Source organism: Lactuca virosa, unplaced genomic scaffold (assembly GCF_052849685.1).
Source record: "Lactuca virosa cultivar CGN04683 unplaced genomic scaffold, Lactuca_virosa_CGN04683_v6 scaffold_172, whole genome shotgun sequence".
Taxonomy (NCBI): Eukaryota; Viridiplantae; Streptophyta; class Magnoliopsida; order Asterales; family Asteraceae; genus Lactuca; species Lactuca virosa.
Window position 1 is genome coordinate 32,979 of NW_027629970.1, and position 23,472 is coordinate 56,450.

The 23,472-nt window shown below is 34.0% G+C and overlaps 1 protein-coding gene, 2 long non-coding RNA genes and 1 pseudogene across 10 annotated transcripts; 3 read left to right on the forward strand and 1 right to left on the reverse strand.

The window, feature by feature from the left end:
• Positions 1-1,187: 1,187 nt before the first annotated feature.
• LOC145142203 (uncharacterized) lies at positions 1,188-2,244 on the forward strand. The gene is made up of 2 exons (XR_013723283.1): positions 1,188-1,260; positions 1,968-2,244. It is a non-coding gene; the product is annotated as an uncharacterized LOC145142203 (long non-coding RNA).
• A 678-nt stretch (positions 2,245-2,922) lies between these two features.
• On the forward strand, positions 2,923-6,864 carry LOC145142202 (uncharacterized). 7 transcript variants are annotated; one of them, XR_013723277.1, is made up of 7 exons: positions 2,923-3,877; positions 3,961-4,052; positions 4,524-4,581; positions 4,673-4,787; positions 5,019-5,088; positions 5,575-5,880; positions 6,588-6,864. It is a non-coding gene; the product is annotated as an uncharacterized LOC145142202 (long non-coding RNA). The 7 variants fall into 7 exon arrangements; XR_013723280.1 differs by having other exon boundaries at positions 2,923-3,314; positions 3,730-4,052; XR_013723281.1 differs by having other exon boundaries at positions 2,923-3,314; positions 3,742-4,052.
• Positions 6,865-12,349: 5,485 nt separating this feature from the next.
• LOC145142201 (secreted RxLR effector protein 161 pseudogene) lies at positions 12,350-13,096 on the forward strand (annotated as a pseudogene).
• Positions 13,097-15,899: 2,803 nt separating this feature from the next.
• LOC145142197 (disease resistance protein RPV1-like) lies at positions 15,900-21,494 on the reverse strand. 2 transcript variants are annotated; one of them, XM_079074754.1, is made up of 6 exons: positions 20,855-21,490; positions 19,543-20,650; positions 19,152-19,445; positions 17,353-19,041; positions 17,114-17,152; positions 15,900-16,341 (listed from the first exon to the last, which is right to left on the reverse strand). In XM_079074754.1, the coding sequence occupies exons 1-4, from the start codon at positions 21,331-21,333 to the stop codon at positions 17,356-17,358; spliced, it is 3,567 nt and encodes a 1,188-aa protein (XP_078930880.1). In that variant the 5' UTR covers positions 21,334-21,490; the 3' UTR covers positions 15,900-16,341; positions 17,114-17,152; positions 17,353-17,355. The 2 variants fall into 2 exon arrangements, with proteins under 2 accessions (XP_078930880.1, XP_078930881.1); XM_079074755.1 differs by lacking the exons at positions 15,900-16,341; positions 17,114-17,152 and having other exon boundaries at positions 17,353-17,564; positions 17,646-19,041; positions 20,855-21,494.
• Between the last annotated feature and the right edge of the window lie 1,978 nt (positions 21,495-23,472).

The following is a 23,472-nucleotide window of genomic DNA, read 5'->3' on the forward strand; positions in this document are numbered from 1 at the left end:
CTTATTATTTTTTGTTTTATTTTTGCATAATAAGGTCATTGGTTGATGGTATCTCTTCATGTGTTACATGTATTGCCTTATCGACTTATTTTATTTTGTTTCTGTTATTTGTAGAAAGGATAATAATGGCTATATGAAGTTATTTGTGAAGCTGTATAAGGATTTTTCTGGGTTTCGGTAAGTGTCTCTTGAGTTTTGGCTTAAATTTGTCATTTAATTCTTGAGTCAAAAGCTCAAGCTCACCTGATTACAATATTTTATGTATATATATATATATATATATATATATATATATATATATATATATATATATATATATATATCCTTTTTCTAACTTTGTATATAAATTCAGACAAACAAGGACACCAAAGATAATCAATAATGCAAAGGGTCATTTAGGACCAACATGGATTTTTGTATCAACTAGGTGAGAAGCAACTTCTATTCTAACTCTTTCATGTTTATTTATTAAAATTACATTCCTTTGTAACTTAAAAGTATAGTTTTAATTGATGATCACAAAACATTTTGTTCCAGGCCACTTATAGCAAGGTAAAAAAGGAATGCTACTTATAGCAAGGTAAAAAAGCCATTTTATAAATAAGAAGACATTTTGGCAAGGTAAAAGTTGGCAAATATGACCATCATTTTAAAAATCATGAGAAATGCACGCCTTGAGGTGAAGCGGATGATGATCAAACTAGAGGCGTCGCCTCTGTGGTAGGATTTGATACGTATGCCTCGTACTAGTGAAGCGTAGAGGAATCGGTTGAGGCGGTGCGTTTTTCAGAAGCGTATGCCTTCGACTTTTTTTTTTTTTTTTTTTTTTTTGACTTTTTGACGTCGACTTCTTTTTACCTTTGTTTTATTCACCGGTTTTATAATAAAATTTAAAACCCGTTTCATATATTGAACAAGTCCACTCATTCGCTCACTCTAAAACGTCGCTCCTCTCTTCTTCTCAAAATTGCATCCCACCTGGTTCTGCTCTGGTCGAAGGTCTGCATTCTTCTATCGAAAGCATTTTGTAATTATTATTATTATTATTTTGTTAAGCAAATGATCTCTTTGGTACTCATAATTATTACATTGAAAGTTTGTAGTTTATGTTGTTGACTACTGGTATATGTGTGGTATTCAAATATAAGGGTTTAACATGTTTTTGTCGAGGGGTTTTACTGTTATGAGGCTTCTTTAATTTCTACAACAAGAGGGTATCAGATTCTCCACCTCATCACTGATCAATGACATCAAAGAAAGGTAATTTCAGTTCTCATATGGAAAATTAGCCTATTTCTTTGGCATTTAGCTGTTGAGCACGACTATTTCATTATGTGAACAAGGTGAAACTTTTGGTAGTGAGCAGGGTTAGATGATAAAGAAACATAGAGATTGGTGATGAATATTTTAGTTTTAAAAAATCAGAGATCGGAGAGGTAGAAAGTAATACATCACTGTCTGTTCAGTATAAGCCTAGAATTAATTACTGTTACAGTTTCTGTACAGTTTACTTTTGTGAGTAAATTGATGTGTAATCATAAGGATTTGATACTTTTATTGATCATCACAACGATATTCTTTTGTTCAAACTAAGATAAAATGTATGATTGAACTTTAATGTAGTGCTTTGTATGATGAATTTGGGAAAGAGTTGAATGGTTCATTCTATTGGAAAAAAGATGTTTGTTTTATTCATAACTTTGATATGGTTAGTATTACATTTTCTTCCTTTCATTTGATTTATCATTACTCGACCACCGGTGATTTTCTTGATTCATGAATAGATTTAAAGGCTAGGGTGGACTGTGGAGGACTTATTTAGTCAAAGTTGGTTGGTTTTTTCTTCTTTCTAACTATTTAAAAATAAATGGCAAATTTTGTTAAATGGAAACTTTTGGTGTAGAAGTCAAATGTTGGGAATTTCTTATCTATAACCATTAACATATGTTTTAATTAATTTTCTACAGAGATCAAACCGTGACGTCTGAGAGGGGAAGTGAAAGCAGTTTTGTTCTATTCAGGTATATAGGCATAATTTGGCTCGATCTTAGGGGTAAGGAGTACCAAGTTCTGAAAGTTAGTATCTTATTATAAAAATCACGGCGATAATGATCTATATTTAATTACATAATTTTTTTGTGTATAAATAATTTTGTGTAAATAAAGGTCATGTAAAAACTATACATACACCAAAGGATCAAGGATGCGTGTGGGCACAATAAACATTGAGGTTTACCTTTCTAATGGCCTTAAATTTGTTGATTATGAGTTTCTGAGAGCATACTGTACACCTATTATTTTAGTTATGCATTTTTTAACAAAAAATTATAGTTATGATATCATGTCAAAATTAAGTTTCCATCATCTAATATTGCTATATAACAATATATAGAATTGATTTTTGTTGGTTTTGCATATTTATGCAGTGCTAATTTGTAAACAAGTTAAATCATTACTCTGAAAGAAATTGGAACATTGCTCTACATTATGGCAATTCAATTTCAGTAGGGTTGTATCATTTACCTGTTCATTTTCACTTATAATTGATAAAAAAAATAAGGTATAACTTTTGTAGGCATATGAAGTCTTTACCATCAAACTTATTTGTCTGAGTTGGAATAGAACAAACATCTTTGACATTATATATTTTCAACATTTTCTACTTTATTTTTGTGACATTATTGTTGAAATATAGGTACTCATAATTATTACATTGAAATTTTTAGTGGTTTATAAATTTTGAGTGAGGGACGTAAATATTTTGAACTTTCATGTTATATATATATATATATATATATATATATATATATATATATATATATATATATATATATATATTAAAAAATTGTTCCCTTATGACATTACCTAACCGTTCATAGGGTTATTTAACTGCACCTTAATTAATCTTACACCGACCCACCGCCACAAATACTTATCTATTCTTTTTAATCGTTCACTTCCACCGCCTCAGTTACCGCCTTCCCCACTGCTCACCTTCTCCGTTTCCCTCCACCGCTTACTTCCCAGCTACGCATGTCTCTACCTTCTATCAAACTTCGCTTCAGTCGCCAGTGGATTGTGCTTTTAGGGTTGAACGATTTTAGTTTATAGAAGATAAATGGTAAAAAAAATGGTTAGGCTGAGATTAAAGCAGAGAAAATCTTGAACCTTTTCCGTTTTATAAATCGATCTAGCCTTCCACGATTGGAGGTCGCCACCTTCTCTTTTTGCTTATCTGCTTCCCTTATCTGCTTATCTCATGCCTGGTTACGCTTCCTATCCTTAGTAACAGAGTTCAGGTATGTCAATTTAAGGTTTGTCTCTTTTTACCCTCTTCTACTTCTTCTCTGTTGATGGCGTTGTTTGATTTCGTCCTCTGTGTTGAAGGAAGTAGCTAAACTTTGTTTTGGGTATGATTTGGATAGTATTTTTTTCATTTTGATTTCCATCTTCTCCTACTCTAACTGTATTAATTTCTGTTTGGGTCTGATTTGGAAGTCCATCTTCAGCTACTCCATCTTAAAGTTAGTCATTCTGTTTTGACATAATGAATTCATATATAATATTGGACAAAACTTCTCTGTCAAAAAAGAAATAATTTGGGGCTTATTAGATTGGTTTTTTGCTCATAATTGGCACATCAACTGCTTGATGAAATGCTTCAAAGAACTGGTATTAGAGCTACTCCATCATTGACTATACAAGCTTCTTAACACACTTTTATATAAGTTTTTGGTCTAGGTTCAGATACGCATGCTGAGATTCTAACCAATGAGTTTGGCAAGTATGGTGAGATCGAAGACTGTAAGGCTGAGTCAAGTATAGTGGAAACCATTTACCTGATGTGCTCTCTTTTCTGATAATCTCTTTGAATAAGGTTATTAGTGTATCAGATAGCAATTCTTTACCATTTTCGTTTTAAGAATATAAATTTTCTTTGTCATCTCATTTTTGATTTAGTAAATAAGAGCAGCAGATGATTGCGATATGTGTATGTTGAAAATGTCTGAATCAAGTAAATATGTTGAAAGCGGTGGATGGTAGGTGGTTTGGTGAGTATATCCATTTCATTAACCATTTAATCATTCATTTTTGGGTATTTTTTTAGTTAATTTTTCTTTTGGGAACTTCATCGTGAGGTTTGAAGTTTGCTCGATTAATTTTTCTTTTGGGTATTTGTTGATCCTTGCATCCTTTTTCACTTTTATTATTATTATTTTTTTGGTTTATTAATTAGACATAATCCCATTGAATTTAAATGCTTTTTTAATAGTGAATACAAATTTTGATGAAGCCTTTCCAAATTCGAGCTTCAATTCTTCATTCTCATAAGAATTTGAATATATAATGTAAAATTTTTAATATTTTCATAATTCTCTTAAACTTCTAATCTAATTTAATTAAAAATTATTATCGTGTAAAATTAAAAAATCCGGAGTTTTCTGTTAAAAAAAAAAGGACTTAATCGTAACTTTTCCCAAAATATTAGGACTTTTCTGACAATTTCCCTTTAAAATATGCAGCAAATCAACATTCGTGGAGTAGTTACACCATTGTCTTCATTATACTTTGAAATTTATGGTGAAATATAGCACTGTACCTATTTTTATTAGTTTCCTATTCATGATTTTGAAAAACCATTTAGTCGCATACATGGTTTACATTTGTATAGGTGATTGATTTGGGTTTGAATTATTGGCCAACCATGTCAGCAAAGTCATAGAGTGTACATGCATTATTGGCTTCATACGATGGTCAAAGGCAAAGGACTTTCATGTGAACCAATGGTTAGTGGTTAATTTCAATGAATAATGTAGGTGCATAAAATTTAAGCTTTTAGTGTTGTTTAAATTTTCAACTAGATTGATGTATTGATTGATTGCGAGTTACAGAGGTAATAAATACAGTTCATGGAGGGTGATCTAAAACCTGTTCTATTCTTTCCCAAATATTGGGATTTTTACTTTTGTACATTTGCAGTTTATAGTGAAGACCTGTATTATGCATTTTAATTATAGGTACCCTGGATTTAACACACTCAAGCTATGTAATAGAGGTGGAATGCATGTTGCCTTTGTGGATTATGAGGTATGTCACTTCATTTTATTTTTGACTCCTTCAAGAGAAAGCAATAGTCCTAATTTAATTAAGTTTTAGTGGTAAATGCACAAAAAAAAAAGGTTAATATTTCGGGAAAATTTCGTTCATATCCTTAAAAACCTTAAAAATTACTTCAATATCCTAATTATTCTTTTATACAGTGTTGTTTAAGCTTATACCACGTCCTTTGAAATTAAAAGAAAAAATGGGATTATTATTTCATTATTTTTCAAATTGTTATCTTGAATGAAAGAAAAAAAAGTGGGATTACTACTTTATTTAAGTAATCTTTGTTGGAATTTTGAGTTTTACGAGAAGTTAATGCAACTTTAAAATGTTGGGGGCCTATCAGTTCAGCAATGAAAGTTAAAATTTGAATATTATTTTCTTTGAAAACATCACAAATTGTCAAGTTATGCTTATTACATATATTTATTTTTCACTTCTCAAAAAGATTGGTTTATTGTCTTGCAGCTAATTGTTGCTCGCAGATATCATGAAGTTGAAGAGGTCTGATATGAAAGAAATGCAGTTGCAAACAAGATGACAGGAAAAGTGGAACAATTAAAAAGCATAAAGACTCATAGAAGAAGCTATACTTTTGGATATGTGAAAGTTTGTAGTTTATGTTGTTGACTACTGGTATATGTGTGGTATTCAAATATAAGGGTTTAACATGTTTTTGTCGAGGGGTTTTACTGTTCTGAGGCTTCTTTAATTTCTACAACAAGAGGGTATCAGATTCTCCACCTCATCACTGATCAATGACATCAAAGAAAGGTAATTTCAGTTCTCATATGGAAAATTAGCCTATTTCTTTGGCATTTAGCTGTTGAGCACGACTATTTCATTATGTGAACAAGGTGAAACTTTTGGTAGTGAGCAGGGTTAGATGATAAAGAAACATAGAGATTGGTGATGAATATTTTAGTTTTTAAAAATCAGAGATCGGAGAGGTAGAAAGTAATACATCACTGTCTGTTCAGTATAAGCCTAGAATTAATTACTGTTACAGTTTCTGTACAGTTTACTTTTGTGAGTAAATTGATGTGTAATCATAAGGATTTGATACTTTTATTGATCATCACAACGATATTCTTTTGTTCAAACTAAGATAAAATGTATGATTGAACTTTAATGTAGTGCTTTGTATGATGAATTTGGGAAAGAGTTGAATGGTTCATTCTATTGGAAAAAAGATGTTTGTTTTATTCATAACTTTGATATGGTTAGTATTACATTTTCTTCCTTTCATTTGATTTATCATTACTCGACCACCGGTGATTTTCTTGATTCATGAATAGATTTAAAGGCTAGGGTGGACTGTGGAGGACTTATTTAGTCAAAGTTGGTTGGTTTTTTCTTCTTTCTAACTATTTAAAAATAAATGGCAAATTTTGTTAAATGGAAACTTTTGGTGTAGAAGTCAAATGTTGGGAATTTCTTATCTATAACCATTAACATATGTTTTAATTAATTTTCTACAGAGATCAAACCGTGACGTCTGAGAGGGGAAGTGAAAGCAGTTTTGTTCTATTCAGGTATATAGGCATAATTTGGCTCGATCTTAGGGGTAAGGAGTACCAAGTTCTGAAAGTTAGTATCTTATTATAAAAATCACGGCGATAATGATCCATATTTAATTACATAATTTTTTTGTGTATAAATAATTTTGTGTAAATAAAGGTCATGTAAAAACTATACATACACCAAAGGATCAAGGATGCGTGTGGGCACAATAAACATTGAGGTTTACCTTTCTAATGGCCTTAAATTTGTTGATTATGAGTTTCTGAGAGCATACTGTACACCTATTATTTTAGTTATGCATTTTTTAACAAAAAATTATAGTTATGATATCATGTCAAAATTAAGTTTCCATCATCTAATATTGCTATATAACAATATATAGAATTGATTTTTGTTGGTTTTGCATATTTATGCAGTGCTAATTTGTAAACAAGTTAAATCATTACTCTGAAAGAAATTGGAACATTGCTCTACATTATGGCAATTCAATTTCAGTAGGGTTGTATCATTTACCTGTTCATTTTCACTTATAATTGATAAAAAAAATAAGGTATAACTTTTGTAGGCATATGAAGTCTTTACCATCAAACTTATTTGTCTGAGTTGGAATAGAACAAACATCTTTGACATTATATATTTTCAACATTTTCTACTTTATCTTTGTGACATTATTGTTGAAATATAGGTACTCATAATTATTACATTGAAATTTTTAGTGGTTTATAAATTTTGAGTGAGGGACGTCAATATTTTGAACTTTCATGTTAAGTATAGTAGCTGAAATAATCATATTTGGTGAATGGTTGTAATATATCATGACTACTACCGAATTGTTTTGGCCTGTGTTAGGATGTTTTGGGTTGGAATGTTTTGTTGAGAGACTATTTTCAACACATCTAATTTGTTTACTAATAAACATATGTAACATATTTATTAAAATCCAACACCTAAGACCACGTGCATGACTTGTTGTGCATGTGTCTAGCTATCTTTTAATATATGTTTAGTTTGTTTTATTTATGTTCTCCAGAAAAGTTATTCTTGACTTTGTCTTTTTAGGTAGTAGGTTGTCCATTATCTTTAGGCTCTTATGTTAGTGGAGCAGTTTTTTATGTTTCTGTCATTTTCCTTTTACGTGTAAGCCTTCTTAGGCATCAAGCTTTGTCACTTTTCTATAATGAAGTAACACAACTTTTGTGTAACGTTCCTGTGTTGTCTAATTTCCCTGCACACACTTTACATAGTGTTAACAAATCAAGTGACAAAGCTTGATGCCTAAGAAGGCTTACACGTGAAAGGAAAATGACAGAAACATAAAAAACTGCTCCACTAACATAAGAGCCTAAAGATAATGGACAACCCACTACCTAAAAAGACAAAGTCAAGAATAACTTTTATGGGGAAAATAAATAAAGCAAACTAAACATATATTAAAAGATAGCTAGACATATGCACAACAAGTCATGCACGTGGTCTTAGGTGTTGGATTTTAATACTCCCTCTCAACACCAACATTCACCATTCCCATTGTCTCACAGAAGTTGGTCAATTTCTTGCTTGAGAGGCCTTTAGTGAATGAGTCTGCAACTTGGTCTGAAGTTTTTATGTATTGAAGGTCTATGTCTCCATTTAAAACTTTCTCACGGATGAAGTGATAATGAACCTCCACGTGTTTGGTTCTTGCATGAAACGTTGGGTTCTTAGCCAACTGTATTGAAGAGAGATTGTCACAATAAAGCTTGATCTTGTGACCTTCCCATTCATGTAGATCTTTTAGAAGTTGAACCAACCAAACACTCTCTTGGGCTGCCATTGCAGCAGCTCTACACTCTGCTTCGGTTGTGGATAGAGACACTGTGGGCTGCCGTTTACTGCACCATGAGATTGCACTAGACCCCAACATGAACACATATCCTGTTGTAGAGCGTCGTGTGTTTAAGTCACCTGCATAGTCAGCATCGCAGAAACCAACTAGCTTGCACATTGACTCCCTCTTAAACACAATTCCTTGATCAAGTGTTGCTTTCACATACCTTAGAACTCGACGTATGGCAGCAAGATGAGATCTCCTAGGGTTTTGCATGAACCGACTCAAAACCCCTACAACAAAAGCTATGTCAGGCCGTGTCAAAGTGAGATAAATGAGGCTTCCCACAATCTTCATGTATATAGTCGTGTCTTCTAACTCTCTGCTGGTATCAACACAAAGTTTTGAGTTTGTGTCAATTGGTGTCATTGCTGGCTTACTGTCAATCATTCCAAATCTACTCAAGAGATCCACAGAATACTTATGTTGGTGTAGAACAATGTCTCCATTCTCTTCATACTTCAATTCTAGGCCTAGAAAGTGTTTCAAATCACCAAGGTCTTTCATGTGAAACCGAGTACATAGATTCTTTCTCACTTGATCAACCACTTCATACAAATCACCTGTGATTATCAGATCATCTACATAAACCAGCACGATTGCAACCTTACCTTCTTCAGCTCTTACAAACAAACTTGCATCAGCAGCTGTCATCATAAAACCATTGTGATCTAAAAACTCAGCAATTTTACCAAACCATGCTCTTGGGGATTGTTTTAATCCATACAATGCCTTCTTGAGTTTACATACATAGTTTGGATGATCTTTGCTCTCAAACCCTGTTGGTTGCTCCATGTGAATGACATGATCCAGATCACCGTATAGGAACGCGTTGCACACATCCATCTGTCTGAGTTTCCACCCTTTGCTGGCAGCTAGGGCTAGGAGGACACGTATAGTTGTAAGCTTTTCCACTGGGCTGAAAGTATCCTCATAATCAAGCCCATATTGCTGAGAGAATCCGCGAGCCACTAGCCGGGCTTTATACCTCTCTACAGAGCCATCTGCCTTCCGTTTTATCTTGTATACCCATTTACATGATATGGGCTTTACTTCTTTTGGCTTAGGTACCAGCTCCCACGTTTGGTTTTGAACTAGGGCTTCCATCTCTTCCTCCATAGCAACCATCCATTCTCTTTTTGTACAAGCCTGTTTAAAAGATTCAGGCTCACATATCTGGTTTTCAATAACAGCAGCATGTGCATATCTTGGATTAGGTTTCCTTAATCTTGATGATCGCCTAAGACTTGAAGACTCATCTCTCTCATCATCAGAGTTAGAGGAATTGAAGACCCCTGTCTGCCATGGATGTTGTTCTTGTCTTGGAACAATATCTTCTTCTATAATAGTATCTACATCATCAATGTTTAGATTGATGGTAGAGGACTCCACACCTTCCTTGAGTACGTCGGAATCAGGAAGTGTTTCATGATTTGTTGACCACCATGAGGATGTCTCGTCAAAAACTATGTTTCTTGAGACGTAACACTTGCCACTGTTAGGATCACAGCACCTCCAGCCTTTTCTCTCTGAATCATACCCAACAAATATGGAACGGATAGCTTTCTTCTCCATCTTATGACGTAAGTGACTGGGTATAAACACATAACATATACAGCCAAATACTCGAAGATGGCTAACATTTGGTTTAATACCAAAGAGCTTCTCAAAGGGCGACACAAAACCCAAATTCTGTTGTGGGATTCGATTTATAACATAAGCTGCAGTGTTCATACCTTCTGCCCAGAAACGACCTGGGACATTTTTGTCATGGATCATGCTGCCACATATTTCAGCTAGGTGCCTGTTTTTACGCTCTGAAACTCCGTTCTGTTGTGGCGTGTTTGGACAAGTTAATTGTCTTCCGATTTTGTGTTCCCTTAAGTAATCAGCAAATTCTTTTGCCAAGTACTCTCCACCATTGTCTGATCTGAGTCGTAATACACGATGCTTTCCATCTCTTTTTGCTTCAGCTTTAAACTCTTTAAACTTACTGAAGGTTTCTGATTTTTCTTTCATGAAGTATACCCATACAAACCTTGAGAAGTCATCGATAAAGGTCACCATATACTTCATTCCTCTCACTGATGGTTGTTTCACAGGTCCGAACACATCTGAGTGTATCAACTCCAAAGGTGCCTTTGCTTGATATGCGGACTTTTTGAAGGGCAATTGGTGAGCTTTTCCATATTGACAACCTGCACACACTAGGCCTTTACTCACTTCTAGTTCTGGAAGACCGCTGACAAGCTTCTTTTTCATCATAGTGTCGAGTTTGTCATAAGCTACATGACCCAAGCGCATATGCCAAAGATCCACATTTTGATTTTTCTTTGATTTATCTACATATGCAGTTTCAGCAGACATCACATAGATAGACTCCGATCTTCTTCCTTTGGCAATTGGGTAAGATGGAGTTTCAAACTCCTTATACACTTTGACATCATTGGGACCAAAAAGCACATAATGACCAGCTGAGGTTAATTGGGAAACAGAGAGCAAGTTCTTTTTCATTCCAGGAACATGATACACACTTTTTAACATCATCTCCTTCTTGTTTTCTTCCGGGTGAAACTGGACATCACCAACGTGGGCAATTTTAAGTTTTGAGTTATCAGCAATCACAACAACTCTAATTCCACCATATTCAACTGCATTTTGAATAATCTTTTTATCTCCCGTCATATGATTTGAGCAGCCGGAATCAACTACCCATTCATCTAACTTGTTCTTCGATTTTTCAGTTGTAGCTGCAAGGGCCATGACATGTTCATCTTGTGCAAAATGTGCTTCAGCATCCCATGCGTCTTCTTCTTGAGCAGTTGCTGCATTGCCTTCTTCCATACGTTGTTGTGGACAATTTATTGCCATGCGTCCTTTTTTACCACAATTATAACATTTAAAAGGAAACTTTTTGTTAGACCGAGAACTTTTCTGCTTCTCCACTGATTGTTCTCCCTTCTCATTGTCATGATTTCTCCTCTCGTTCCGTTTGTGCTTATCATAATTCTTTTTCTGTCCCTGGTTTGAGTTAGCCTTGTACTTCCCTTTACTTCTCTCCACATAAAGGGCTTCATCTTCGGCTTTAACAGAGATGCTTACCATCTGTTTTGCGAGAGCCTCCTGCCAAGAGGTTTTCAAACTCTACCAAAGAAGGTTGGACATACCAACCTTGTATTGCAGCCACAAAGCTTCTAAACTCAGGCTTTAAGCCGTGAATAATGATCCGCTTCATATGAGTCTCAGGAATATAAGACTGTGGATCAAGTTCTGAAATCTCCCTGCAAGTTGACTTCACTTTATGGAAATACTGAGGAATAGACATCTCACGTTGAGACACAGAGAGCAACTCATTTTCCAGAAGTTGCAACTTTGTGTCATTCTTTTTCGAGAACAGTGATTGAAGAGTTTTCCAGTCTTCGACTGGAGTCACAACATCCCGGATGTGTTAAAGAATGTCTTCTTCAACTGTTGTCTTCATAATAAACATCGCCTTTCCCGCCTTGATCTTCCATTTTCGCAGAACCCCATTGTTATCTTCAGCTTCTGGTTGCGCTTTCTCAGTACCATCTACAACCTCCCACAAATCCTGCCCCTGCATGTACGAAGTGATACAAGTGGACCATGTGTTGTAGTTTTGGTTGTTGAGTTTCTTGACACCACCTACTACTTGAAGATCAGCCATGGGTCTAGCTCTGATACCAGATTTGTTAACACTATGTAAAGTGTTTGCAGGGAAATTAGACAACACAGGAACTTTACACAAAAGTTGTGTTACTTCATTATAGAAAAGTGACAAAGCTTGATGCCTAAGAATTTTTTTTTTTTTTTTTGATTGACAGTAAGCCAGCAATGACACCAATTGACACAAACTCAAAACTTTGTGTTGATACCAGCAGAGAGTTAGAAGACACGACTATATACATGAAGATTGTGGGAAGCCTCATTTATCTCACTTTGACACGGCCTGACATAGCTTTTGTTGTAGGGGTTTTGAGTCGGTTCATGCAAAACCCTAGGAGATCTCATCTTGCTGCCATACGTCGAGTTCTAAGGTATGTGAAAGCAACACTTGATCAAGGAATTATGTTTAAGAGGGAGTCAATGTGCAAGCTAGTTGGTTTCTGCGATGCTGACTATGCAGGTGACTTAAACACACGACGCTCTACAACAGGATATGTGTTCATGTTGGGGTCTAGTGCAATCTCATGGTGCAGTAAACGGCAGCCCACAGTGTCTCTATCCACAACCGAAGCAGAGTGTAGAGCTGCTGCAATGGCAGCCCAAGAGAGTGTTTGGTTGGTTCAACTTCTAAAAGATCTACATGAATGGGAAGGTCACAAGATCAAGCTTTATTGTGACAATCTCTCTTCAATACAGTTGGCTAAGAACCCAACGTTTCATGCAAGAACCAAACACGTGGAGGTTCATTATCACTTCATCCGTGAGAAAGTTTTAAATGGAGACATAGACCTTCAATACATAAAAACTTCAGACCAAGTTGCAGACTCATTCACTAAAGGCCTCTCAAGCAAGAAATTGACCAACTTCTGTGAGACAATGGGAATGGTGAATGTTGGCGTTGAGAGGGAGTATTAAAATCCAACACCTAAGACCACGTGCATGACTTGTTGTGCATATGTCTAGCTATCTTTTAATATATGTTTAGTTTGCTTTATTTATTTTCCCCATAAAAGTTATTCTTGACTTTGTCTTTTTAGGTAGTGGGTTGTCCATTATCTTTAGGCTCTTAGTGGAGCAGTTTTTTATGTTTCTGTCATTTTCCTTTCACGTGTAAGCCTTCTTAGGCATCAAGCTTTGTCACTTTTCTATAATGAAGTAACACAACTTTTGTGTAAAGTTCCTGTGTTGTCTAATTTCCCTGCAAACACTTTACATAGTGTTAACAATATTAACTTATTTTAACATATAATTAATGGCGTAAATAAACAAAAAAAAAAAATCAATAATTTTTCTTTAAAAACAAATTTTATAATGGGTTTTCAGTAAAAGGTGAAAAAAAGTAAAGAGTTTTTCTAAATTTGAGATTTGATATTTTATTACAAAAATATTTTTCGCTAATTGCCATCTGTTTTTGTTAAACATGGGGATGAATTTTGGGAACATTCTGCAGTTTTTATGACATCATAGGTAAAAATTGAAAAATCATAATCATAACACATAGTTTTTTTTGTTGCAAGGAAGACTTGTGAGAGGTGCAATTAAGTGATGGTGATATATAGGAGTATTACTTTTGAGCAATAGTTGTAATTCTGGAAATAATTTTATGAGGAATATTTCCAGAAAAGATGCAAAGGTTTTCTTTACATAAATTACAAAAAAAATAAAATAAGAAATGATTTGAAAATGATATCAAGCACACCACAAATTTGTCGAGTTATTTTTTTTTTGTTACTATGCAATATGTTTTCCATTCAATTATATAAAAATTCACATCTAATAATTTGCTTTTTGTTGCTTTTAGATGAAGTTATTGCGGAAAAGATACAGAAGAGAGGTTGGGCTTGCACTTCAACTTCATGAAAGTCGGGTCCTGATTTTTTAATCACTTACTTGAACAATACTTTTAATCAAATACCCTTGAATTTGTACTCTTTGAGTTATACTTCATTGTCAGATTTTTTTTTTTTTTTTTTTTTTTTTTTTTTTGCTTATTTTTTTCTATCCTCTTTAGGATGAGAAACCATCAAGTTGTATGATTATGTTAGGTGGTGACATGGCAAGAATATAGTCAATTAACATACAATTTCCACTTGTTCATTTTCAAAAAGGAGTCGTTACGGCTGTAATGGTAGTGATTCATCTCATGATCACTTACTTAGTGGTGCTCTTAGTTGAAACTTTCTATACTTCTTGTTGCAGCTCTTTGTGATTTCATTTACATTGTATATGCAGGACCAAAATCAAAAGGAACAAGCATCAATGGTTGTTTAGACCTCTTATTAAACATGTTTAAAAGCTCTTTTTTACGCCTAGATTTTAGAATTTAATCCACTCTTGATATTAAAAGGATTGAAATAATACATGTTTAAGTGTCTTTTCAAACTATAGTGTTCTAATAAGTAAAACTCCTACCAGTTATAGCAGTGTACTTTTAACTTTTTCTTATTACAGCATAATACTTTGAAAATCTACCAAATGTAGCAATGTACTTTCAAGATTCAATTTTTTTCTTATTAGAACATTATGCTTTGATTGATATATACCCAGTCAGAGAAGTGAAATTGCTTTGTCTTTTAATTGCATTGCAATAGTTGGCTAGATTTTTGTAGTACAATGTTTTAACAAGAATAAATGAAAGTAGGATGTACGATAAAAAAACAAGTGAAAGTATGTTTCTAATTCATACATTTAACCCCAAACATACATATCTCATATTTCTTATCATCTTATTTCTGCAAAACCATTGAATTTAACTTTTTCATGGGAAAAGATCAAGAGAAGATATGAAATTAAGATGAACCAGGTTACCTGAGTCTTTTCAATTTATTGCTCACTAAAATGTAGAAAAATACTGCAACTTCAGTAATGACCCAACAAAACAATTAAGATATACAAGTATCAATTAAAATCCATAACACTTCCATCTCCAGTGCAATTTTTTGATCAGAAAAAAAAATAGATTGCCTATTTAGGGTTCAAATGAAGGTCAATTAACAATATTCACTTCAGTTGCCAAGATTGTTGAAGAGCGAAATCTATCTAATGTTCCATCCTCCATGATCAGTGCAATAAAACTACTTTGGCAGCTGCCTGGTAGAAATCAATTATATGATGAAATAACTTTTTGGAATATATACATAAACCCTATGAAATCAAGGAAAAAAACAAAGTTAACATACCATCACTACCCATGATTAGTTCCAAAAAAAAATTAGTTCATAAAGAAATGTGTGTTATGTTTCATGTCCAGTTCTATTAGCAGCATACACACAACAATAAACTTGTCCCTCTATAAAATAACATGAAGAAAGTTACATGTGGAAAATTTCTTTTTTCTATTATAAGTTACTGGATTAGTAGAGACCCATCACATCAACCTTTTCCAAAGTCGAGAGACTGACCACTTAACTTAATTTTTGGGTTTTTAGCTGAAAAATAATCATTATCATCTACAACAAGACCAAAAAGACCACCATGTCAATTCAGAGAACGATGATCAACTAGAAAACAGAGAAAGTACAATAGTTCTTTGAGAAATGACTTTTATGGGCCTCTAGAGCTTCTCAAAATCATCCTGTTGTGGGTGCGTGCATTATGTGCACCCTACATATATAGCAGAACGTTTTTCCTATTGTAACAACTTTCTACAGATTGTATGGCAACTTTTAACCTGAAACCTATCAAAACTCTATTCACAAACAATTAAGGTCGCAATCAATACACATATGAGACGATTCGTAACTTTCAAAATTACAATCTTATTGTTAATCAGGATACGGTTTGGGTTGATCCATGAAAATTCAGAGTGGTAAGCTAAATTTATATTTCAAAATATAAAGCATTAAGCTTTAAGTCTAAAAACAAACTTACAAACAAGAACTACGATCAATTTTTGATTGTTCCATTAAATGAAGAATGGAACGAATTTATTATCAAAATCTTGCAGTTCAAATGACATTTGGAAAGTCCCAACCTAACATCTCTTGAGCCATGGTTCTAATGGAGATCACTTCCAACTCATTCTCATTGTGCACTATGTGTTTCTTCTTTTGAAGAAGTCTCACATTGATTTCAACTAGTAACAATGCTTCAATCAACAGGAATCCCCAACACAAAGTCAACGATACTGAATGTGGAATCAACCCTTCTTCTACCGGTATCTGCACTCAAATTTCAAGGTGAACACATGATTATATTGTGGATGATAAAAGATCAACCGTTTCTAAATTGTAATATAATGTGGAAAATAATGTTGATACATACATACATACGTTTATACACATGTATATTCATACATAAATATCAGAATAATCTTAGATATAGCAACGTACTCTCATTTATTTATGTAGTATGGCATCCTACATTCATTTCATTTGATTACAACATGTTCCTTTGTTTTTCTTATTAAAGCAATGTACTTTGAAAAATCTACTCAAGGTAGCATTGTACGTTCAAAACCTTTTCTTATTAGAACACTATACTTTGAATGATCTACCCAAATATAGCAATGTACTTACATTTTTTTTCTTATTAAAACATTATGCTTTGAAAAATCTACCTAATTATAGCATTGTACTTTCAATTTTTTTTTTCTTATTACAACATTATACTTAGATAATCTACCCAGCCATGGGATTGTACTTTTAATTTTTACTTTGAAATTCTACATAACAAGAGCATTATACTTTCAACTATTACTTATTAGAACATTATACTTTGAATGGTCTAGCCAGTTATAGCATTGTACTTTCAAGTTTCATTTTTTTTTTCTTATTTAAACATATACTTCAATAAATCTACCCAGTTAGGGCAGTAAAATTGCTTTGTAATTTAATGTCATTGATAAACTGGGTAGATATTTTGTAGTATAATTTTGTAATAGGAAGAACTAGAATTAGGATGCTATGATAAGAGAGACAGATAGCAATTTACCCGAGTGTAGGCTTAATCCATTTTTTCAGCATCTCTTTTCTGCAAAAATCATTGAATTTAGCTTTTTAAGAGAAAAAATCAAGAGAAGAGAACAAATTAAGATGAACATTGTCTGCATGTATAGTACTTTATTTTCTTTTAATTATTAATTTTGATTTGTGGCTGAAATTTAGTTACCGTCGTATCAATTTTATTATTTAAATCAGTGTGACAAGATCAATGAAGAACACAGAAAGTACCTGTTACAAAGCTTCAAAAAGTTCATCCCTGGAGACTTCTGCTGTTGGCAGCTGTACGAAGCAGTCATATAGTGGGCCTTGTATCTCCGATGTAAACCCACACGACTCAAGAAGTTCCCACGACCCGAAGATAAACAGACCTTTTACCAAAAGAATGCTCTGTGGAAGATGAATTATGCTTGTACCTTGTACATACAACTCTCCTAAATGTTCTAAACATCCAAGTTCCTCAGGTAACTTTTCAAGCAATAAACAATGATCAAGTTTGAGAGAAGTTAAAAATTTCAACATACAAATGCTATCGGGTAGATGCTTAATCTTCATAGATGACAAAGTGAGCTTCCTTAAACTTTCCAATTCCCCAATACCCTCAGGTAACTTTTCAAGCAACAAACAATGATCAAGTTGGAGAAAAGTTAAACGTTTCAACATACAAATGCTACCTGGTAGATGCTTAATCTTCGCGGATGACAAAGCGAGCATCCTTAGACTTTCTAATTCGCCAATACCCTCGGGTAACTTTTCAAGAAGCCAACAGAATATAAGTCTGAGAGATTGCAGATGTTTCAACATACAAATGCTATCCGGAAGATGTTTAATTGTTGTAGATGACAAAGTTAGCTCCTCTAAACATTCTAATTGGTCAAGATCCTCAGGTAACCTCTCAAGTAGCAGACAATCTATAAGTTCAAGAGATTTCAAATGTTTCAACATACAAATGCTATGTGGAAGATGTTCAATTGTTGTAGATGACAAAATTAGCTCCTCCGGACAATCTAACTGGTCAAGATCCTTGAACGTCTCTAGAAAACTGCCTTTGAGTTCAAGATTTCTTAAATGTCTTAACCCACAAATGCTTTGTGAAAACGTCTCAAGGTTTGTGCAAGCACACATACCTACAGAAAGAAGCATCTCAAGATTTCTAGTAAATGAGGTTCGATCTTCTTCATAAAAGCACTTAAACCGAAACTTAGGCAAGTTATTGTCGGGGTGAAGCGGGCATCTTTCTAAGGCCTCCGCAATCAGCTGTAATTCAGCTGAAGGACCAACCTCAAGTGATTCATCCACACTACAAGAAGTATAATCATCTTTGTCAAACAAAAAAGAGCTAAACCTCAAACAACCACTTAAGTCTACATGGACAAGCTTGTTTAGACATCCAATGGGGGTGTGAAGTTCTACCAATTTATGACACTCTTTGAGATATAACTTCTTGAGATTTGGGGTCATCCGAAGGTCAAGGGTCCTCAATTTTGAATGACTAATTTTGAGTTTGGTGAGCTTTTGACATTCATTGGCCATGTGAAGTTCTTCCAAACAACAAGATTCTTGAAGATTTAACTTCTCTAGATTTGGAGTCATCCCAAGGTCAAGGGTCCTCAATTTTGAATGACTAATTTTGAGTTTGGTGAGCTTTTGACATTTATTGGCCATGTGAAGTTCTTCCAAACAACAAGATTCTTGAAGATTTAACTTCCCTAGATTTGGAGTCATCCCAAGGTCAAGGGTCCTCAACCTTGAACCTTCAATGTCGACAGAGGTGAGCTTTAAACATCCAGCGGTCATATGAAGTTCTAGCAAATCATCGCAATAATGAAGAGTCAACGTCTCGAGATTTGGAGTAAGCCCAAGGTCAATGGTACTCAACCTTGAAAAACTGAGGTCAAGAAATCTGAGCTTGTTAAAGACCTAAAATAAGCAAAAAAGAAACAAAATGAATATTGGTGTAATAACAGAACAATGTATGTATAACATTATATAATGAATTATACAGATCAATCGATCAACCATAATTTTACCTTACTTTCTCCACCTTCCCAAAGTTGTACAATTCTGCTGCGAACCATTTTAAGTGCAACAAGATTATTTGCTTGAAACATTGTGGGTAAAGAACTAAAAGGGTAATAGGTCCAATCCACATATCGTAGAGCATTTGGGAAGTCTGAGCCAGCCATACTAAACTCCAAATCACTGGAAGAAACTCCAAAAACAGAAAGAAATCTAAGTTCCTTCATCTTTCTCAGACCTTTTATAAAAATATGAGGATTGAATTTCACTGAGTGGAATCGTATACATCTTGTTGCTTTAGTACCCTGCAATCCAAAATAAGTCACCATGAAACTTGTGTCATAATAACTATAGATGTGTTGGTTTTTTCTTTTACCAAATATAAGTAAACATTATCCTTACCAAATCATTAGCTAATATCTCTTCAATTTCATCTTTAATCCACAATCGGCTATGATTGTGAGGCTCATCCAGGTGCCCACGACGAACAATATTCCTGCCCATTTCTACAATACGGTCATGCATGCCTAGGCAATCACCATCATAATAAAAGTTCTTATAAATAGTTATGAGAGATTTTTGTTCAAGAACTTTTAAACCATTTCTAGCATGAAACCCACAATATTCAAGCGCTTTGATAGCCTCATCTTTCAGCCAATCTTTCATGATGCATGCAACATCTAGAAACATTTCCTTGTAATCCTCCTCTAGAGATATATAGCTTAATTCCAATTTTTTCAAAGTTTGTGTTTCCGGAATCGTTTTTAGTCTTTCTAGGGCATCTATCCATTCGAGATCAGTTTTTCCACAAAGAAACGAACCCAAAACCTTAATCGTCAAGGGAAGATCAGCCGCATAATGTACAACTTGTCTTGATAGCTCTTCATACCCTTGAATTGGAATATCTATCCCAAATGCAAACCTACTGAACAGGCAAATTGCCTCCTCATATGATAGCAGATTGACATCATGAATGAACTTCACTCGATGCGCTACCAGCACTTGCTCATCTCTTGTTGTGATGATAATTACACTTCCCGCCTTAAACCAGTTAGGCTCGCCTGCTAACGCCTCAAGTTGATTTATATCATCAACATCATCTAGAACAACAAGAACCTTCCTATTAGGAATCCTCCTCTTCATCATGCGTTTCCCATCAAAAACACTACTTACTCTCATGTCTTCATTGAAGACATCTGAAAGGACTTGCTTTTGCAAAGAATTTAAACCGGAGAAAGAAGCCTTTTCCCTCACATTTTCAACGAAGCTTGTACCTTCAAACTGAAAGGATATGTGATCAAAAGCAGCTCTTGCTAAAGTTGTCTTTCCACCACCTCCCATGCCCTTGATCCCGATCATACGGACATCGTCACAGCCAATTCCTAAAGATGGTATAAGATTTTCGATCCGGGTCTCCATTCCTACTAGCTTTTCATCAATGTTGAAACTAATGGAACGTAACTCTAGTGAAAGCACCTCAACTATTTTTCGGATGAATTTAGCTTCATGCCTGCATTTTAAAGAAGATTCAGTTAGCTTACTCAAAATCCCATATCACCAGTCACTTTCAGATCTATAATTAACATATGAAAAATTACGTATTAAAATTTGACAATCTAAGATGCCATATACGAGCCATTTATATCCAGGACTCCAGATTATGCAGTAGATCTAAAATATTCAAAATATTGCAGAGATCTAATGAAGGAATTACCCGTCAGCAGTGTTCTTCAACTCCCACCCAGCCAGATCCGCTGCTTCTTTGAGAGCCTCTCTCCATATTCCAGCAGCCTCTTTATTTTGAAGGTCGTAAAAGGCGTCTGCCACTGCCCCCTCTTGTTTGCGGACTTCCCGTGGTTCCACATCATAGAAAACGGGGTAAGCGGTATGCTCGTTCGACTTCTGACACTCCATTATCTTAACAAGTTCATTCAAGCACCAAGATGAAGAGGCATATCTTTTGGAGAAAACAATGATGTAGAATTTGGAGTTTTCAATGGATCCGATGAGCTCATCACTAATGTTTTCCCCTTTTTTGATTTCTTCGTCGTCCTTGTAAGTATGAATGCTTTTTTGCTTAAGAGCATGATAAAGATGGTCAACGAAGTTCGTACGAGTGTCTTCGCCCCTGAAACTCAAAAATACATCATACTTAAAGATCTTGTGAATGGATGAAGTTGAAGAAGACGCCATTAAAGGTATGATTGAAGGATCCTGATAAAAATCAAATCTTTGTTAAGAAAAGTTAAAATGATTGCGAAGAAATTTTGATGAGATGAATCTGGATGATCATCATAAGCAGATTAAGAAGATAGAAGATAATGTGATCGATGGTGATGGGTGTTGCTGGAAGACTTTTGGACTTCTGTGGAGAAAGCCAGACCACTTGTTTAGTCAAGGAACTGTAAATTTACTGCATTTCTAGTTAAGGCATGACGGTTGTGAAAAATATTTACCATGTTTACCATTTTTGTCAGGAAGAGAAAAGGAAGTGCAGAAGAAGATGAGTTTCAAGAATCTTATTTCCGTTTCCACGTCTCTGTATTTCCCCTTGGCGTCTTACTTTTTTTTTAGTGGGGATATCGACTAAAAAAATAAGACGCAGGTTGATTTTTAGGGTTCTTATTAAAAAAGACAATTTATTATATATATATATATATATATATATATATATATATATATATATATATATATATATGCGAAAATATATATATTATGCGAAAATGCGAGAACCATTCAATTTTTGACACATGTATTTTGTAATTTATATTATTTTCTAATATTTAAAGGGTATACTTGTAAATATATATTTTTTGAATGTATTTATTAGTTATTGTGGATAATCAAATTTGAAATTTTAATTCAGTTGGTAACTTCTTACTGTACGTAGTGGACCAATTTAGTTTTTAATGTATAGACATTCGGTTGACTCAAATTAGAATTGACCGATTGCAGTTTCGGTTTTTATTCGATGTTTGCGTTTAAAGCCATATTGGATGCTCGTTCAAATAAAAAAAGGTTTAATTCGAAAAGGAAAAAAAAAGAACCGATTGCAAAAGGAATTAGAACGAAACATGAATTTGAATTTGAACTGTGCTGATAATCCGATTGAAATTGAAGATGATGAAGATTATGCGGTTGAAGATTTCATACAGAAACAAAAATTTGATGGAGGTTCATATGTTTATCCATATTCATCAAGCATTCAGAACTTTAATTATTAGTTTTATCGATTCATGTAGTTCATGTTATTTTGTTCCAGATTTGAAGAATCCAATTGAGATACATTCCGGTAAATCATTGAAGATTAAGAAAGATCCCGAAAATGGCGGTGTTTCAAGTGTTGATGTTCTTAGAAACATGGAAAAAGTCAATGAAGGTAGTTGTTTTGTGAGTTGTCGTTAATTCAGTAGATAATACAATCGTTTTTATTGTATCAGATGAGAATAAGGCAATTGAGATTCATTCTAGCAATTCTTTGAAGCTTAAGAAACGCAGAATTGATGATGAAGTAGGCAAGGGCAAAAAAATTAATGAAGGTATGTACATATTCTTTAATTCCACATTCAATTAATATAAGGATGTTGTTTTATTGCATTAAAACACCCTATTAAAGTTTGATTTTTATTATGAAGTAAATTTAAAGAAACTAAGGTATTTCAAATTAAATACAAACTGATTGAATACCTTCTTGCAGTTTTAATCTAATTGTTAATCTAATTGTTAATGTAATATTTGGATATGTTTTGTAGGCTGTAATTCTTTTTCTAGTGATTCAGATTATGAAGATTCGAGTATAAGAAGTTTTAAGAAGTTTGTAGGAAAATCTGATAAAAAAGAAAAAAAAAGATGGTAAAGCTGGTAATGTGAAAGCTTTGTATGCTCGTGTTTCTGTTAATTCTATTTATGGGGCTGTGAAATCTATGAATGATATTCAAAAAGATTGTGTAAGAAGAATTGGTTTTGGGTCATTGCTTGATATGAAGACTCAAAGTATTCCAACGAAATTATGTTATTTTGTTGTGGATTCTTTTGATCATGAGGAGATGGTTATTAAGAGTGAAGGTGGAAATATTCCGGTAACAAGAGAAGATGTGAATAGGGTTCTAGGTTTGCCATTGGGTTATGAGCAAATAAGTTGTTTAGGTGTTCGAGGCAATGATGATTAGTTTGAAATTTGGAAAGACCAATTTAAGAAGCCATTGTCATTAGTAGCTCCTTCTGATTTGTTGATGAAGATAATAGAGCGAAGTGAAGCAGATATGGTTTTCATTGTGAATTTCATAATTCTGGTGTGTACATGTTTCGGATCATGTAACAAACAAGGAGCTT